This window comes from Mchenga conophoros, linkage group LG6, assembly GCF_057382185.1.
Source record: "Mchenga conophoros isolate Kocher_MC1m ecotype Shallow Benthic linkage group LG6, M_conophoros_male_GT1.1, whole genome shotgun sequence".
NCBI classification, from domain to species: Eukaryota; Metazoa; Chordata; class Actinopteri; order Cichliformes; family Cichlidae; genus Mchenga; species Mchenga conophoros.
In genome coordinates this window covers 21,512,316-21,531,517 of record NC_140531.1, presented here as the reverse complement: position 1 = coordinate 21,531,517, position 19,202 = coordinate 21,512,316, and the positions used below count along the sequence as shown (strand labels likewise).

At 37.9% G+C, this 19,202-nt stretch overlaps 2 protein-coding genes across 3 annotated transcripts; both read right to left on the bottom strand.

Annotated features, from left to right (window-relative positions):
- Positions 1-9,484: 9,484 nt before the first annotated feature.
- On the bottom strand, positions 9,485-14,324 carry cnga1a (cyclic nucleotide gated channel subunit alpha 1a). Of its 2 annotated transcripts, none has more exons than XM_085276794.1 (9): positions 13,939-14,324; positions 13,081-13,182; positions 12,926-12,985; positions 12,786-12,839; positions 12,551-12,688; positions 12,355-12,459; positions 11,927-12,033; positions 10,802-11,412; positions 9,485-10,700 (listed from the first exon to the last, which is right to left on the bottom strand). In XM_085276794.1, exons 2-9 carry the CDS (start codon positions 13,158-13,160, stop codon positions 9,699-9,701), a joined length of 2,157 nt encoding a protein of 718 aa, XP_085132920.1. In that variant the 5' UTR covers positions 13,161-13,182; positions 13,939-14,324; the 3' UTR covers positions 9,485-9,698. The 2 variants fall into 2 exon arrangements, with proteins under 2 accessions (XP_085132920.1, XP_085132918.1); XM_085276792.1 differs by having other exon boundaries at positions 12,926-12,988; positions 13,939-14,178.
- A 437-nt stretch (positions 14,325-14,761) lies between these two features.
- enam (enamelin) lies at positions 14,762-17,768 on the bottom strand. Its single transcript, XM_085278652.1, has 8 exons — positions 17,292-17,768; positions 17,026-17,102; positions 16,896-16,919; positions 16,660-16,722; positions 16,503-16,544; positions 16,344-16,364; positions 16,157-16,240; positions 14,762-15,588 (listed from the first exon to the last, which is right to left on the bottom strand). The coding sequence occupies exons 2-8, from the start codon at positions 17,077-17,079 to the stop codon at positions 15,199-15,201; spliced, it is 678 nt and encodes a 225-aa protein (XP_085134778.1). The 5' UTR covers positions 17,080-17,102; positions 17,292-17,768; the 3' UTR covers positions 14,762-15,198.
- Positions 17,769-19,202: the final 1,434 nt, after the last annotated feature.

Here is a 19,202-nt window from a genome sequence, read left to right as displayed (position 1 = left end):
GAGCTCTCAGCCACACTGCTTTGTAGCTCCCCCGACGATGTTTGATCAGCTGCAGGTGTGCGATCATTTTTTTAAGGTGTGGCCAGCCACCTGGCCAGGCCTGGAGATGGCAAAGACTCCAATCCGGGCCTGAAGATGCCTGTAAACAGGTGCTCCCAGACACACCTGTATCCACACACACACACCCACACATACCTGCCAATACACAAGCATGGAACACCTGCCGAGGCGGGCAATCGGAGTCTAACCGCCAACGCCTAACAGGCCTAGCCTATGCAGATCCAGTTGCTTGTGCCAGGACTAGTGATTTAAAAAATATGAATATGAATGAATAGTTTTCTTCAATCTTTTAACACAGGTTCTCTCCTGTGAAATACAACTTTTTAAAAAACCTATATACTAATAGGTAAGTATACACTAATATATAATATAAATGAGTGCTGTCAAACAATTAAAACCTTACAGGGTTACAGTGGATTAATTTTGATTAATCACGATTAAATATCATTTATTTGTATTCTATATTAATCGCATTTAATTTTGCATGAGCAAACAGACTCGAGAAAAAAGGGAAAATATACGCACTACCTGATCAACTGCCCATTTGCCCATGTGCAAAGGTAACTCTACCTGCAAAAATTGCCCAAAATGCATTGACAGAAACATTTCAGGGATTTTGAGTCATTCTGCACTCCAGATGCATTAATTGCGTTAAATTTTTTTTATCACATTGACCATGATGGCGGATTAATTTGCGTTAACGCGTTAATTTTGACAGTCACTAGGACACTTGTCAGTGTGCCTAACTTGGTTATCCTCTAGACCAGGGGTAGGCAACCTTTCTGATGGCGAGTGCCATTTAAAATTTCCTCAGAAGTCAGTGTGCCATATGATTGCTTTAGCAATAAATTTAATAATGCTCTATATGAACAGTTACACAATATAAACAAAAAAAGACACATTTTATCCACAACAAGAACTTCATAACAGCAAATGGACTGTACAACAGAAAATACAAATGCTATTTATGGTGTCCTCACAACAATGATAAGAAAAATAAACTAAGCCAATATGGCATGTCTGTTAATACAGAGACACACATGTTAATGTCATCTCTGGTCTCCCACTCAGCACTCCAGCATTCAGACGGCTACCTGAGGACACGCTTCGTGTAGGAGAAAATGTGCTCACACAGATATTAGAGCCAAATACTGTCAATAAGGCCTCTGCAATGTTCTGAAGACAGTTAAACTTGTCAGGTAGTGATGTCCAGCAGGTGAAAATGCAAGCTCCATGAACACGCACAGCTGTGGATACCAGCTGCTTCGATGTTGCATTAACTGGCATTAACTTAGCCAGTTAATGCGAGACAAATCTAGCTGCTCATTAAAGATTTCTGGTTTGATCAGAAAATAAAACATTGGTCCATACACCTGAAAGTCCCAAAAATGCATTGTGTCTCCCTAACCTCATTGGCACTCAGACATCCTCTTCAGAGAGCCTTAATGTTTGGCATGATTGTAGCTAAAAGACTTATTCTTAGAGCCTGGAAATCACCATCTCCTCCATTGTTCAGGGTTTGGCTACATGAGATGATTGCTTGTTTGTATATTGAAGAGGTTCGTTATCGTTTGGCTGACACCCATTTTAAGTTTGTCGAAATCTGGGGCCCTTTTCTCAATCATATTAATGGGAATTCAACATAAACTTTAACCCATTTGACTGCACTTTGTGTTTGTGTGAAACTGCACTTCTGCCGGACCCTGATTCCTTCCTGGACTTGTTTCCCACATCTTTTGGTCTTGGTGAACTCTCTGTTGCCCTGTCTAAACTCACGCAGAAGATCATCTTCTTTGAACAATGGTGTTTCTTTTGAACTTTTGATTTGTACTGGCTAACTGGTGTATTTTTATTTTTTTTATTTTTTATTTTTTTTCATTTATTAATAAATTTTTTATTTATTTAATTTTTTTTCCTTTTCTTTCCTGTTTTCCTGTTTGGGTTTTTTTTTGTTGTGTGTTTGGTTTCTGGTTTTTTTTTTTTTTTTTTTGTGCTTAAATGTTATTGTTTTTGAATCTTATGTCCTTTGTCTGGTGTGACGTTATGTAACTTTGAACTTAAAATCTTATAAATAACATTTAAAAAAAATGCATTGTGTCTCGAGTCTACGGATGTATCTGTGTATTTCCGTAGTGCTGATGCTGTGCTGAGCGGAAAGCTCCTGAAGCTTTTGAAGTGTCGGATTGTGGAAAACTAACAACGTCCCTCTTACCAGTAGGCTAAATTATTTTTAGCCAATTACAAGTTGAATCTGGTAGTTGGGGTTGTTAGCTAAGATACCATCATTCATTATGAAGAGGCACAACTAATGTGTCTATGCGAGCTGATTTGTGATATGCACTGCTGGCCCGGCCATTTATTTTTTGATGCACCCTCTCAGATTAATTCACTGCGTGTCGTGCCCAGGGCTGGACTGGGACAAAAAAACAGCCCGGGCTTGACTAAAGACCAGCCCACCAGGTATTAAAGCCATATAGCCTTTGAATGAAAACAAACACTGTTGTGACAGTGATGTACACAGTCTTGTTGGTATATGTATGATTTCTATACATTTTACATCAGATAAAAACTTTGGTTGTAAGCTTCAGATAATTATTTAATAACAGCCAGACATTTTAAATGAAAATAAGAAAGTATTTCTTTGTGCCCCCCTTTCCCTGTTAATGCCCCCCTTGGCCCCCTGGCAAAACTTTGCTAGATCCGCCCAGTTACCAGCTGTCAGCTACATAGAAAAGGATCCTGGTGTTATTTGTCTCTCAGAAACAGTTCATAACTTCCCTTTAACTCATTCATGTTAACTAAAAGGTAAACCTGTTTCTCCATCACAGCTCTGATGATCCAGTAAGGACATCTCCTGGTTTCATCTTCATGTTTCCCTCTCACCAGATAACCAAACCATATCATGACCAGCAGCTTTTACAGCTGTGGCTCCAGCAAACATCAGCTGATACTAGAAAGTAATATGAAATAAATTCTAACAACAGCTGATCAAGCTTAAACATGCTGCTGTTGTTTAGCGCGACATCCGCTGGTTTCCTCTTTCTGGCGCAAAGTGGGCGATAAACAAACAAGAGAAAAGCCGATCAGCTGATCATTGATCAGTTTCATGATTAAAGTAGCAACAGGAGAGAGAGGGGAGAGAATCAGAGAAGAAGAGGCAGCTGTGCAGCGTAACAACAGAATAACTCCACCTTTGTGTCTTTTTTCATTCTAGATGAAGTCCGGGACAAACTGCGTCCCCTCTCAGCTCAACACGAAACGTGTAATAATTTCTCTGAATGCGGGACGATTCCGTCTTTTTACGGGATGGTTGGCAACTCTACTAACTAACCTTATGAATAAAATAAAGTTCACTATCAGTAACATCACAGCACCGACCCAGCTGTATAGAAACTCTGTCATGCTAGCTAGTACGCAGTAGGAGTTATTGTAACTGACGTAACTGACTGTAAAAAGTCAGCACAACGAAAATAAACCCCACCTCAACTTGGTTTATATCTGACCCAGATAGACTGCAGGTCATAACTTCTTACTTGAAGTTCAGTTCACCTGACGCTCGGGTCTCTCTTCCTCCTGCCTCCCCTTTCTCTCATCCACCTGCTGGCCTCCACCACTTGCTAATGTTACTGAATCTGTGGAAGCTCCGCGACAGCCACTACCAAACAACTGAGTTATTTTTACACACCGGCCAGCATCCGGCCAATCCACCACCTTTCATTGTTTACATCGCTACTAAAAATATTTTAAAAAAATCATCGGGCCACCAAGCAAATGCCCAATGGCCAGTCCAGCTATGGTCGTGCCATCAGTTAACCCTTGTGCCTAGGGTTGCCGACCCCTGCTCTAGACACTCACACCATTAGAGACCATGTTTGGCTTAAACTAAATATTTGTTTAGTTTAAGATCCCCAGCTCTGTCTGTCTTGGTCGTTGTGTCCTTGGGCAAGACACTTCACCTACCGCCTACTGGTGTTGGCCAGAGGGGCCGATGGCCGAGGAGTACAAATACCTGTGAACCATCTTTGACAACCTCCTGAAATTCTCTGCCAACACAGAGGAGATTCTCAGGAGGTGCCACCAACGGCTATACGGAAACTCAACTCCTTTGGAGTCAGCACACCCATCATGATGACTTTTTACTATGCCTTCCTGGAAAGCATCATGACCTTCTTCATTACCTGCTGGTTCCACTCCCTCAGAACTCTGGCACAGGTTTTCAGCCCTTGGCTGCCCTTAGACAGGCAGCCAAAATCATCATCGACCCCTCTCACATTTTTCACTCTGCATTTCAATGGCTCCCCTCCGGGCGATGCCTCCGCTGCACTTCCTGCAGGACTGAGAGGAGGAGAGCTATCTTTGTCCCCAAAGCCACTCTTTGCTTTTTAACTCCAGCAGATAAGACCATTTCCCACACCAGAAACATAAACTACCCCACACTCTTTTTATACTACCGACACTTTATTCACTCTTAGTCACTCACAGTTATTTATTCACCTTTCAGTCACTTTAGTTTTGAACTGTGTAATTTTAAAACTGTGTATACTGTATATTCTGTGTATTTATTATCTCACTTTTATTGCCTGTTCTTATTGTTCTTATCTTCAACGTTATGCTGCTCTGTTGTATGTTAATTGCCCCTTGGGGATAAATAAAGTCTTTCTGATTCTGATTCTGTCAGTCTGCCCCAGGGCAGCTGTGGCTACAACTGTAGCTTGCCTCCACCAGTGTATGAATATGTGAGTGAATGAATAGTGGAATTGTAAAGCGCTTTGAGGGTCTCGAAAAGTGCTATATAAATAAATAAAAACAAAGACTTTCCTGTTATCTGCTTTTGCGTTCAACCTAAACCTTTCAAAATTTCATTTAGATCAGGACGATAAATATTAATAAATAATGTTACCACTGTCTTCATCAGTAGTTTTCTATCCAATTATGCTCATCTTCCCTCATTTTTAAACACAGGGATAAAATAAACACACTGTGCCATCTCTTCTTCTGACTGTCATTTAATTGGTGGTAATACCGCAGAAGCACTAGCTGGTAGTTGGGCCATACGCGTGTCTTTGTGCAGTTGAAAATAATCCGCTTGTAGTTGAAAAACAATCAGGCAAACATTTATTTCCACAGTCTTGAAATAATCCGTTTGAATGTTCCTGTACACTGCAAACACGGTAAGAAAACTGTTTGACTCCACAGCTAGTTAAAGCCCCGTTACTCCACACTGCCAGTCGCGAACGCTCCCCCCATGCACAGTTACCATGTATTAAAGGAACAGTACGTAAAAATGAAATAAGGAAAGAAAATACAATTTAACTGTAAATCTTATCCTAAACAAATTATAAAGTAAAAACTGAAATTCCCCATTATCTTACACTTATCCTTATCCAAAATGATTCAAATTATTAACAAATATACACTCTGTGCAATCTGAGTAAACTAACAGATGATTAGACCTTTATCTTATACAGTTGGAAGAAAAGAATAATCAATAAAAAAAGAATAAAGTTGAAACACATTAATTGGGTTTTGGTGCTTTTGACACATTATAGAATCCAAAAGTGAATCTGTATAACAATAGAGATAGGCTTGACTTCATAAACCTTTGAATGCATATCTGTTTATTCTGTCTTATTGAGAGACGATATTTAGAAAATGGACTTTTAATTAAACACTAAATTGCTACCATCTGAAGTACAGTGCAATGAACCTGCTGTCATCTCTTCATTAATCAGGACCAAGATGTTCTGCTCTCAGAATGCACCTTGTTAATTTTCCAAGCGCCAACAAATTACAGTCCTCTGTGTTACTCATTCATCCTTGTGAGTTATCTCAAATGAGTTGCTTTTCTTCTTGGTTTGGCTTTATCACTGATTTACATATGAGAGCTCACAAACTCTTTGCTAGTGCCATACGTTCAGCAGCACTGGGAGAACAGCACAAAGGATGATCAATAGTCACATGCCTGGCTGCTTTCACACTCTATTTGGGGACCCGAGTGTGTGGCATTTATTTTCGTTCTCTCAGATGTCTTACTTTGATCTAAAACGGTTCATTTATTTTCAGGTGAAGTGCAATAGTAATAAAGTGCTGATGAGTGAAAAAGAATTAGGTCCTTTTGATGTGAAACAAGAGATTTCTCTATGTTATTTTTGAAAAAAAATCAGGGTTCACAAATGTCCCTTCACTCTTGAAGACAGCTATGTGATTTCATACAAAGTACCTTCATATGACTGAATGTTTTTGTTACATTTTAGATTTTTATTTCCAGCTCTTCCTGTTTCACTTGAGGAGAAAAACAGACTACTAGGAATATCAATTTAGTGACACCATAGGCTCCACTTTTTGCAGTAATCTTCACTGCAGTATTAATATTTGAACACAATGAAATGGAAAATAAGCTCAATTATTTACATAGTGTATGACTAACATGAAAATTTTCTTTAATTGTTAAATAATAACTGGCATTTATAATAAGAATTATAAAGAACACTGTTGAAACAACAGTATGTGAAACCAAAAAGGAGGCGACTCTCACCCTCCTTGACTTCAATTTGACTCCATTCTTTTAGACTTTATGTTCTCTTGCTTCATGTGCTGTTTGGTTAGATTTAAGAACCAACACTACTTGGTTAAGGCTATCCCACATACTTAAATTAACCACCGGTCCAATTCCTAGCAGCAGTGAATCCATACAAGAATTTCCATGTACCTATTCATAAAATACCTAAGGGTCTTTTATAATGAGCCGCTTATTGTTTACTTATATGACTGGCTGACACAGTAATCACTGTTTGCTATTGTTTTACTCGCTATGTGTATCTACATCACTCTGCATTCAATCATTGGTAAATTAATATTATATATATATGACTTTCTTCTACCTGTCTCTTGTCTTAACCCAGTATAACGGCCAAATATGTAATGTAACGTGCCAGTCCAATGTGTGTATGTATCGCTTTGCCTCTCCAAAGTGTGAAATGGACCTGCATGCAGAAGTTCCAGTAAGCTACAGTACCAAAAGAGGGAGATTTTTTATGTCGAAGAGACATTGCTAATACATTTACATGTAAATACATACCTATCTTAATCATTTGTAAGAGGACCCTGGAATGTACTTCATACCTTCCTTGGTCACTACTAACTTCTTGGATTTAAATATATTACCTCCTCCTGCTGGAAGTGCAACTTCTGGATGTATATTCATTTCAAGCTTTGGAAAGGCAAAGTGTGACATGTACACATTGAAGTGGCGTGTCTGATACACTCTTTGCCATGATATTGGGTTGTTTGTTCTGTTTCCCTCCCCACAAGAATAATTAAATAAAGAACTAAAAAAACTGAGCCATGTTGGCCATTATTAAACTATGATTCCTCTCTCTGCAAATAACATTTTCAATTATCATTCCTAGTGCTATTAGCAAAGTCATACACCATTTCAGGTCACTGAATGATAGTTTTAAATTAGCCTCAAATCATTTATATGAAAGAGATTTGACTTGAGGTTCCAGAATTTTTAAGTTTGTGACTCCATCAAAAAGGGCCAGTGCCTGGGCCTCTATTTATACACACTTATGTATGACAGCCTCTCAGTTTGAACTCATCAACCCATGCATGGGAACTAATGAGCTGAACTAGTGTGTCCAACTTGTGGGTTTGTCCAAAGCCAAATATGAAAAGCTTTCCTAATATTTGGATTAAAGGCTATATTGCATTTTTCAGATTGTTTTTTTTTTTGTTTGTTTGTTTGTTTGTTTTTTTAATGAAACAGTTCATAGATTTTTTTAATGCCTCTTAAAGTCAGTTTTCCCTTTTTGGTTGACCTACTTATGATTCATGTCGTCACTACTTGGAATTGTTAGACAGCTTGCCTATGGATTTTGCTTATTGCTTCCACTTGCACTTGTGCTACAACCAGCTGATTCCAGGTTATATGCTGGAGGAGGAAAATAGTGGCGTAGTCTGCACCCTGGATATGACAATTGCTTTTATTTTTATTGCACAACTGGACGAGAGCATGGTGGTTAAGTGGAAACTGCATCCATGACAGAAATAGCTGCATTATGCTGCAACCCCCCCCCCCCCCCCCCCCCAAAAAAAAAAAACGTTAGCTTTGCAAGCATCTGCATAGAAAGCATGCCAACGCTAGCCAAAGTGATGTTAAAGCTGAGCCCAGCCCAGCAAGCAAGCAAGCAGACCCTGAACTTCAGCTTGTAAAGTTCAGGGTCTGGTTGTTGGACTGTTTCTACCTGTTCATGTTTCTAAAGTAATATGACATTGGTGATCACTTTAAAGTTTCTTTTTGGTGGTATTGATCTTTCGTTTGTGCTGTTGTCTTTTTATTATTATCCCTAAATACTAAAGGAAAGATCATATGTGTGTCCACAGGATAGGGATTTGTGTTGGTGTATGAGAATGTAGCCTATGGGTTTTATATTGTTAAATGGTAAATATAAGACAATGTGTTTCATGTCAAGACAATCATTTACTAAATGTAACAAATTATTTTTGCCTGGAAGTAATTAAGTATGTAATTAAGTGTACTTTATTACAGAAAAATGTGTAATATGTTTTTTTGAGTAATGACCCCAACATCAATCACAGCAAAGAGGGGAAATACTTCCAACATTCACAAACATTTGACCACACAGCACACAAATAATTTGGATCAATGTAATACCTTTGACATATTGGCTTGTGATGATGGTGACTCTCAAGGCAGAGTCAATGAGAACCCAATGAGAATCAATAAGGAATTGAATCAGTGATGCAATCGGAATCGTTAAATTCTTATCAGTTACCATCCCCAGGCAAACAGATAATCATCAGTTGTTCTCTTGGGAAGAGCTGCTGAACAACTTGTTAAAGCAAATATCTCATCACCCATCAATGTGCCAAAAACACAAAACATTTAGGCATGTTGATAAGGTCAAGATGACCAAAGATGAAGCTCAAAAAGAGCTTTAGGATGGGGAAGAAAAAAAGAAAACACTTATGAGCCGCAGTTCTCTGGGTAAAAATATGTTGCCCCTGCTGCTTCAGGTTGATAGGAAGATAACAGTGACTAAAATAACCACTCATTACAGTGAAGGTATGCAGAGGAGCATCTGCTGTTTTAGCTCATCTGGCTAAAACAGCAGAAGACCGCAAAAAGGCGCAACTCATGTCTGCTAAGAACAGGAAACTGATGTTACAATTTACACAGCTCAACAAATTTTGACAATAGAAGATTGTAAAAATGATTCCTGATCTAATATGTCTCAATTTCTTATCCAACATTTAGATGGTAGGGTCAAAATTTGACACTTTGAGCCCCTTAGCACCAAACAAGTGTCTTTTAGTGCTACAGCCTACCCGAGTATTGCTGCTCATAGTGTGTTTGTCTGCCCAATGTTTAATTGAATGAGAATATAAAAATGGGAAAAGATTTTGTATAATATGTTAATTTTATTACACATATAGAATAGCAACACCTTTTAAGGACAACTTAGAGTAGGTATTTCAGTCCATCTATAGTGTTTCATATGTTGTCTTTTATATTATTACTGAATCATTAAAGTACAAAGTCCACTTCATTATGATAAGCATTCTATTGTAGCTACATTAAAAAAAAGAGCTTGGTGCATTACATAAATTATTGTTTATTTTTTCTCTTCTTCCTTCTCTTCTTTGGTGTCTTCATCTTTTCTTTCTTCATCTCCTCCTTCATCTGTTTTTTCCTCTTCCTGCTTTTCTTCATCTTCTTTTGTCATCTCAATCTTTTCCTCTTCTTCCTTTTCCCCTTCTTCTACTTTTTCCCCTTCTTCCTTTTTCTCTTCTTCTACCTTTTCCTCTTCCCTTTTCTCCCCACCCCCCTCTTTCTCTTCCTTTTTATCTTCTCCTTCTTCCTCATCTTCTTCTACCTCCTCTCCAGTTAAGCGCTCAAGATCTATAATACGATGTTTTAGAGTTTTGTCTGCATTTTCGTTATTTCGTAAGATCTTCTTCAGCTTGACTTGCATCAGCTCCATGGTACCATACAATTTGTTTACCTTCTCCTCCAGCTCTTTTTGCTCAGGTTTGATATTAGCTGGATCCAAGTCTATAAGACCATCTTTCATCAGGATCTGCCGACCCTTATCCTCAAGCATGCCTTTGGCATCTGGATACTCTGACAATGATTCCATCAGGTCATCCTTGGAAAGGCAGAAGAGCTCTGAGTATCCAATGCTGCGAATGTTGGCGGTCCGCCTGTTACCCGCTTTGCTACCTTTAATATTAAGAATACTAATCTCACCAAAATAGCTGCCGCTTCCAAGTACAACAAATTGTGTCACACCATCATCGGCAACGACTGCCAGTTTTCCATCTTTGATAATATACATCTCACGACCAATGTCGCCTTTCTTACAGATGTAATCTCCAGGGCTGAACACCTGTGGCCGGAGTTTGAGCACCAGCTCAATCAGCAGGCCTGCCTCACAGTCTGCAAAAATCCGAACTTTCTTTAGCGTCTCCATGTGGACTTGGATGGCTATTTCTGCTTTTAGCTTGTCTGGGAGATATCTCAGCACTTCTCTTTCATCCTGTGCCTTGCCATTATTCCACAGATAGTCAAACCACTTGATGACTCGCAACTCTAGGTCCTTACTAACCTTTCGAACCTGCAAATGAAAAGAAAACAAGAGGATTAAAATAATATTTAAAGACTAGATTATTTTACTACGTCTTTTGATCTAGACTTTTTTGATCAATGTTTATTTACCTGCATGTACTGCTTAATGTTGTCAATGCGGGACTGGAACTGGGCTTGGGCTGCATTCATGTTGGAGATCATGGTGGCAATGTTTCCCACAATGGTGGCAAAGATTAGGACTCCAACTAAAAAGTCCACAACATGGAAGAGAAATTCTGAGTCCAAAGCTGGTGGTGGGGTTTCTCCAATAGTTGTCAGAGTCAGTGTGGACCAGTACAGGCTGAAAGCATACTTCCTCATGGGCTGTCCAAACTCAGGCTCCTCAGGATCATCCAGAGCAGGGTAAACCCAGTCATCAGCACCAAATCCAATAGATTTGGAAAAAGAGAAATACCAGCAGGCATTCCAGTGGATGATAATAAGGATGTACATGATAAGGTTTGCAATACGGAAGATGTTGGGGTAGTTGGTTTTAGTCTCTGTTTTGGTAAAGAACTCCATCATGCGCCCAATCCTCAGAAGCTTGTTTATGCGGATCTCTGGGTAGTCGATGCCAAGGACGAAGTAGAAGATGTCAGTGGGCAGCATGGAGAGAACATCGAGACGAAACTGAAAGCTGCTGATGTATCGATCCAAAAGCAGCTTCTTATCTTTCACTAGTAGGCCTTGTTCAAGGTAACCTGCAGTTGAAAGACAGTGTTTACCATTTACAGGGACATTGTGTTTTTAAATACTATATGGAATTGAATGTTCCCTTCTACTGCAACAATCACCTTTTAATTGCACACAGGATCACCGTTCAAACTGTAATTATTAGCAGCTTTAAGATTTGTAGTTGGTGGTGTAAATAATGCTCTAGATATCTTATAGTAAAGCAGTTTCAACAAGTCTTTTTTTTTCTGTTGATCAGAGTACAAAAATTATATCCAGAAAGGGAATTCATGTTAGAAAGGGATGTTTTCTAACATGAATTCAGCAGTACAAATTTCCATTTTGAGTCTTGCTGGATGATAGTTGATTGCTGTGCTGCAGTAGAGAGACAGAACCACACCATCACTTACATATAACATGACCAGGAGAAACGATGACATCACTGGCCACTCATTTCATCTGTGTAAGTCTAATTAGTGCTTTGAGGAAAACTATATCACATTTTGAAAATATTTCTGCAGAATGGTAAGGTTAGTCTTTCACCTGTTCTGGCCCTGAAGAACATATCAGCCAGGTAGATAAGGTCTGAGGTGTAGTCCAGAATAACCCAGTAAATTATGTAGTCATGCTGCAACTCCTCAAAGCAAGCCCTGTTTGCAAGAGAAGACAACCACCAGCAGTGAGGGTGGTTTGTAAATTAACAATGTTGAATATCTCAGGACTATGTCCTGTTGTGCTACTGTCGCACCCCATTAACCCAGTAATCTGTACTAACAGAAAAAAAGACAATACAATGTTAAAAAACACAACTTCTCACTTTAAAAAAAAAACAAAACTATTTCTGTGCATGAAACCAAACTGTAGCTAAAAGTAGTTTTAATGAAGTAGGATATTAAAAACAAACAACCAAATGAAATCATGTAAATATTTGACCTTTAGTGATGGAAGAATGACTGATTTATCAAGGTCACCTGGCTATGATCATGGTCCAATTATACATCACTGGTAGCGTAATGATAAACAGCCAGTTGTAATACAAATTTCCAGCAGGATTAATGACAAATATTTCTGCTGGCCTGTGGAGGAAAGAATGAAAGTGTAAAATAAATACTCAAAATCATACAACACATAAATTTATTTTGAAGTTTCTGTAAATTATGTACTTACTTATCTTTGTCCTTGCTCTTGTCTTTCTCTTTTTCTTTTTCTTTTTCTTTTTCTTTCTCCTTTTCTTTTTCTTTCTCCTTTTCTTTTTCTTTTTCTTTTTCTTTTTCTTCCTCCTCCTTCTTCTCCTTCTCCTTTTTTCTGTAATGTGCAATAATAAATTAGAGAATACTGAGCACCGGTTATCCTTAATAACATAGTAACATTTCCTAAAAGGTGAGGAGATAAAAATCAATACTCTTTCTTTTCCTTCTTTTCCTTCTTCTCCTTTTTCCTTTTTTTCTTTTTCTCTCTGAAAAAAACGATTAATGCAACATGTTTAACGTGATTACAGGAATCTAAGCCTTTACTTTTTTCATGACTCCAAATTGTACTTACTCTTCATTGTTGTTGTTATTGTTCGTGTTGCCTATATGAAGAGGCGTTGATTGAGGTGAACTTCTGAAACAAACACAGCACATTTTATTAACTGACAAATCTTTGCTTTTTTGTCATTATTATTCTTTGTGTATTTATATTTAAGTTTTGCTCACATGTCATCGTCACTGTCACTGGTAAAGTGAGGTGGAACATAAGGTGGCGAGGTGAGCAAGGCCTGGGTGGTAGTGGCCATTGCAGCAGAACTGTAGTATACTCTGCAGCAATAAAATATTTTTCAGGATGACAACTTCATTTAAGTAGTGTTGGGTTCTAAATTGGTTTACACATATTTTAAACTGAAACAGGACGTATTTTGGCAGTTGTTTGATCACCTAGCTTTAAAAGAAAAAAAACTGAAAAATATATCTGCTTTTTGATTTACCATAGGAACTTTTTGATTTGATTTGATGTTTTCTTTTTACAAACAAGAGCAACCCATGGAAGCAGAAATGTGTTGTGCTGTCAAAACTTGTTTACTGAGACAACAAATAAACATATAAATGATTAATGCCTGAATAAATAAATAACTAAATAAATACAATTCTTACATATGTAAAAAAATATATATTTATAAATATATAAAGTTTAATTCAGTTTTATTTATATAGCACCAAATCACAACAACAACAACAGTTGCCTCGAGGTCTAAATACATAAATAAATACACACACACACACACACACACACACACACACACACACACACATATATATATATATATATATATATATATATATATATATATATATATATATATATATATATATATATATATAAATAAATCCATTAAAAAAAAAGATTTTACTGTCTTCATCTGCATCATGTGTCACTTATATCCAATGTTACTATTGCATTTGTAGTGTCAGTCTCAGCTGGTAAGCACATTGTTTTACAGGTCTAAATGAATTATTTAGCCATACACATAGATGATGCTACAAAAAGAACTTACAGTATCGTGTGACTAAACTTACCTTTTCCGATCCTTAATGTAATTTAAAGTCCATTTCCCTTTAGTTGTGTACTTTCCTGGAACTTAGACACTCACGGTATCCACAGATTTATTGTATCATCAATCACTGAATGCTATTTAATAATGTATAACAACATGTAACTAGGCAACTAACACCTGTAGGTACTGAGTCCATCTAACTGTGTCATAGAGTCTCAGTGACCCTGATGAGGATTTGGGGATTAGACTTGTCTGAGGAGAGTGGTGGCAAACTCAATCATCCTCCCTGCTTGTCCACTCCAGCGGGAGATGAGATACATTTAAGTGAAGTTTCGACAAGCCTCAGTTAACCTCCTACTCAGGATCCACAACACTGAAAACCATTATGTGTTGACATTGTTTTTAAAATTCAGCAACAAGCTATAATTTTCCTGATCATTTGCGGAACAGAGGATTTAGTCTGCTTGCACACACACACGCTTACACGCACTCTAACACACACACACACACTACTCCTGCTCAGTCAGCACTCTCCTCCATATCCTCCTTTAATCCTATTAGATCATGTCCAGTAAAACAGATTCCAGATCAGGCATAAAAGAACAATAATGTCTCGTGTGAAATCAAAGCAGAACCTCTATCGGTGAAAAACGTGTACAGGAGTATATGTAGAAATCCTGTGGTTCAGTGGCTCTCCCTGTTGGCTGATGTGGTGTTTGCAGTTTTATGACAGCAAATTTCACAGTTTGCATTTGAGCTGAAGCATCTTTGCAGGAGTTTAATGTCCTTTAATTTGATTTAATTTGAAATAAGTATAAATGGAGATGACAGTGTGTGATTTTGATGTGTTTATGTCACTGATGAAACTCAGGAGAACATTGACTAGAAGGAAACACTGTTGAGGTAACAGTGGCACACAACAAGATAAAGATCGTGTACACAAAATACTGATATGTTATTTTTTGGCACTTTAATGGTTTAATACTGTGGACAGTACAGCAAAACAATAAAACATAAGATAATCCTCAACCATTTATACAATGTGTTGATGACTAAGAATAAACTTTCAATTACAGAACTACAGAAAAAGAGAGAAACCACAAACAAAAAAACCCTTTTTAGATTAGGTCTGAAAACACATTTTGGTTATTCTCTTTACAAAGTGTTCAATTTTTTCCCAAATATTTTTTTTTGTCTCTTTTAACTACATCACCTGTATCTGTTTTCAGCTTTTGTTCTATTTGCTAACAGAGGAGTATTGTTGCTGGTGATGAGAGGCAGATTACAGTGCAGTGGGATCTGCTGGCCCTCCTGTCATGTTAGCCTCACCGACATCAGTGGCACGGGCGTCAACCTCAGCTGGGACATCAGCAGCAGCAAGTATATCGGCGGTGGCAGGGGCAGCTGGATCAACGGCCACCTCAGGGGCTGCTGGGGCACTGTCAACAGGAACTACATCAACAGGAGGTACATCCACAGCAGCAGCATCATCAACTGGAGCAACATCTATGGGGACGTCAACTACAGCTGGCTCTACCGCTGCAGGGTTTGCTGAAGGCTCTGCTTCAACCATGGCTGGGTCGGCCTTAGCTGCTTCCACCTCCTCGGCCTCCTCTACCTCATCAGAGTTCAGCAGGGCACGTCCTGCAGCTTTGGTGGCAGGGTTACCATCCTGTGCCAAAAAAATGGGAAAAAATCATGTCATATATATGTTGACAAAAAATGATGAATTTTTGAAGTTAGCTGCTTCATGTTCAGGGTTTATGCTTGTGACGCTGTCATATTTAAAGTTATTGTTTGAACTAATGCTCCAGCAAAATGTGTAACAGTCTATGTTTCTTTGCCTTGTTACACCCGTCAGAGTGTCGTCTGTCCTGAATGTGTCCTTTTCTTGTTCTAGCTCTGTTTTAACAGTGTTTGCACATAGCGTCTACCGCCGTTGTCAATTTAGCCTAAATTTATTTATTCAGGTCTCTGAGGAAAATTGAGAAAAGCCTCAATTTATTCTACAATGGAATGTGTTTGTTCTACATGCATTACAAGTTTTTCCCAGTTTGTTTTTAGCTCTACACTTAGGCTATTCTTAAACCAATCCATTGTGGACAGAGAAGTTGTTGTGAATAAACAAGATACGAGAAAATATTAGTAAATATTTCTCTAAACAGGCAAGAAAATGTACACATGAATTTCTCAATAACAATCAATATACAGTTCAGCATGAAACTATGATGCCTGAGCACCTCTGTCTCCTCCTCTGAAGCATCTCCAACAGGGACGGGAGCTGGAGGAGGGACATCAGCAGGTTGGGCTGGTGCTGCATCCACCTATATTAAATGTATATAGCCTATATTATTATTTGTAATAATAATATATATAACAGGAAATAAATGTGTATATGCAATGTCACAGTGCTGTGTGTATGCTCACAGTGGCCCCAGCTGAGACAGCCTAAAAGAACATAATTTTATGTCAGATTGCAAATAAGTAACACACAAACTTCAGCAATCATGCCAAATATGCTTATTTTTAGTTTTCACAAAAATCCACCACTAAGCTCCTGTAAGAGGCTAACAAGAGTAAACTTACGGGAGAATTAGCAGAGGGAATGAAGGGATTTTGGACTATTCCCTGGAAAGAAACAACAATAATAGGAATTAAAACAGATTTATAATCATAAATGAGCATTCATGGAAGGTCTATCTGAAGTTCTTTTTTACTTCAAACATCAATGAACCCCCATTACCTGCTGCTGGTACAGCCTGTACATCTCCATCCACCTCAGGGCCTCATTAGCATGTGCTGCAATCTGCAAATAAATACCAGGCATCTTCAGACATGCGGTGCAATTAAGCCAATTATACCCTGTCTGTCAGACAACGATCATAGTGCCCAACTGATGGCATGACAAAAACATAGCATTACATGTCATAGCAGACGGATCCAACACTCAAAACAGAAAAGTTGAAAAGGCCATCTTACCTCACTGCTTTCGCTTGCTGGAAACTGCAATTTCAGAAATAGAAGTGAGCAAACAACAGTTAGATGTGGATAACTGTGTTTTAAAATGGTATCAGATGGCAGATTTAATAATACACAATATTAGACTTACAGGGGCAGCGAGAGTAGAGACCAAGAGGCACATGAAGAGAACAAGCTGCTTCATTTTGACAGGTTCAGTAGAAAAATCTGTATAATATAACATACAACCCAGACTTTTATCTCAATTTTTCTTAATTTTCTTTGGTGAATAGGGGGGGCACTTTAAGAAAATCAAGAGAGAAATAGTTTAAAAAAAATTAGATTAAAAATATTTGTGAAAACAACAAGGTTGCCCCAAAAAATGAGAAATAGTTTCTGTTTGTAAAGTCACCTTACCTTGTTGTCCTGGAGAGAAACTGTGAAAAAGTACCTCAGTAGAAAGAAGTCTACTTCTTGTCCCTCATGGATGCAATTTATATACTGCTATATCACGTAGCAGCCAATCCCATCCAGTAGAACAGGCACACCTATGTGTTTGAAGAATTATCCTTACATGTCAAAGGTAAAAAAAAAAGAGGTATCTAGGGTTGAGGCCCCTGTTGTTGTTAATTACATGCTATACAAATATGCTTAGCACATATGCCCACCTTTACTGCCCTAAAACCAAACTTTGAAAAAAAACAAAAAAAAAAAACAGAGAGAGACACCATGAAGCAGACATAAGCATGTAATGATATGACAGAGAGTCCCTACTTAGTTTGACTTGAAAACAGTGAAAAGGAAACTTAAATTAACTTAAATATCTGCAATATCTTATTACTAAAAATAATGTAAGTACTGGCGATAGCTACAGAAACATGAAATACAGTGTTGATCCTCCTCGCTTGAACAGAGGTTATAAGAACATCTATTCAAGTATTGCACTTTTTCAGCTCTTTCTTTTAGCTTAGCATTTTAAAGGGTGGGGTATTTTAAAAAAAAGTTTTTTTGACTGACTACAGACATTATGTTTCATTATGCATACAGGAGATAATGTGTAGAAATGTATGTAAAGGCTGGTTAGCCTTTACATACATTTTTCTCATAATCTGTTTTAGTCTAAGAAAGAATTCTGACCCCATGTAAAATACCCTCTGCAATGGGGTATTTTACACTGTATGTATTACAACAATTGTGTGACTTAAGTTAAACAACTACATATTGTTTCTCAATTGAACACCACATTTCACACAAGTATTCCAAAGATTATTTTCATCTACTGAAACTTACAGTGGGTCTAAGTGCCAGTGGGAAGCACCACTTCTATAGTGTCTGAGTTTTAACTAAATGTGTTTCTTTAACTGGCGTGGCTGTTCATCACAGTGATTTTGAACATTATAGCTCACTTATGTTTATTTTTTCAGGTTCCAGATCAGATAATGAAGGAGTTGGTCTGTAATTTGCTGAACTCTATACTATTCTGACCTCAAATCCGCTGAGTTAATCAACTTTGTCAAAAGATAACAATCTCTCCATTAGTCATTTAAAAGTTAACAGTTGATATTGTGCCATGTAGTTAGATTATTCCTGTTTTCTCCTTTGAAGAAAAACTGCAGTTATAAAAATGTGGTTACAATGTGATCATCTGTTTCAACAGGAATATAGAACTTTTAACTCTCAAACTATGCTTTGTTTCAGAAGGCTACATTGTTGCTTTGACAAACAAATGCTTTAATGCTTTTTTGTTTCTTAGAACAACATCAAAAGCAACAGAACAAAATAAAGCTTTTTTTTTTTTTTTAGGTTTTTACTTACTTTTAGTAAAAATCTAAAAGCGTGACTTGCATCAAAGCTCTACAAAGCCTCTACATAGCAGTGAACCTCATAACTGGGTGTGGCTCACTTAAGGTAAACCGTCATAAAGAACCTCGTTCAATTCACTGGAGTAAAGTGTTCTAAACATTTTTCAAGGACTAGCATGAAGCAGATCCTCTTCCAGCTTCATAAAAGTCTATAGAAATGCAACCCTTCAGCTCCCTTCAGTGAGCATTTTCCTGACAAGTGATTCAACCCTAGTTTCAAGTCTTAAGGTATACAAGCAGCAATGGTTGCTTTGCTTTGCCACTGCAACCTCATCTCACAGTCACTTGAATTTATAGTTAAGCCCTTGAAGCTGCTGCAGTATTCTCCTGAACGATAGTTGTCACCACTCAGACAATATCTTAAACATAAGTGCTGATAAAGGAGGAGAACTTAAAAAGGAAGCCAAGACTGTGCCTGTTGCAAAGTTTTTTCCACAAAATCGACAAAACAAGTTTTCAAAGTGTT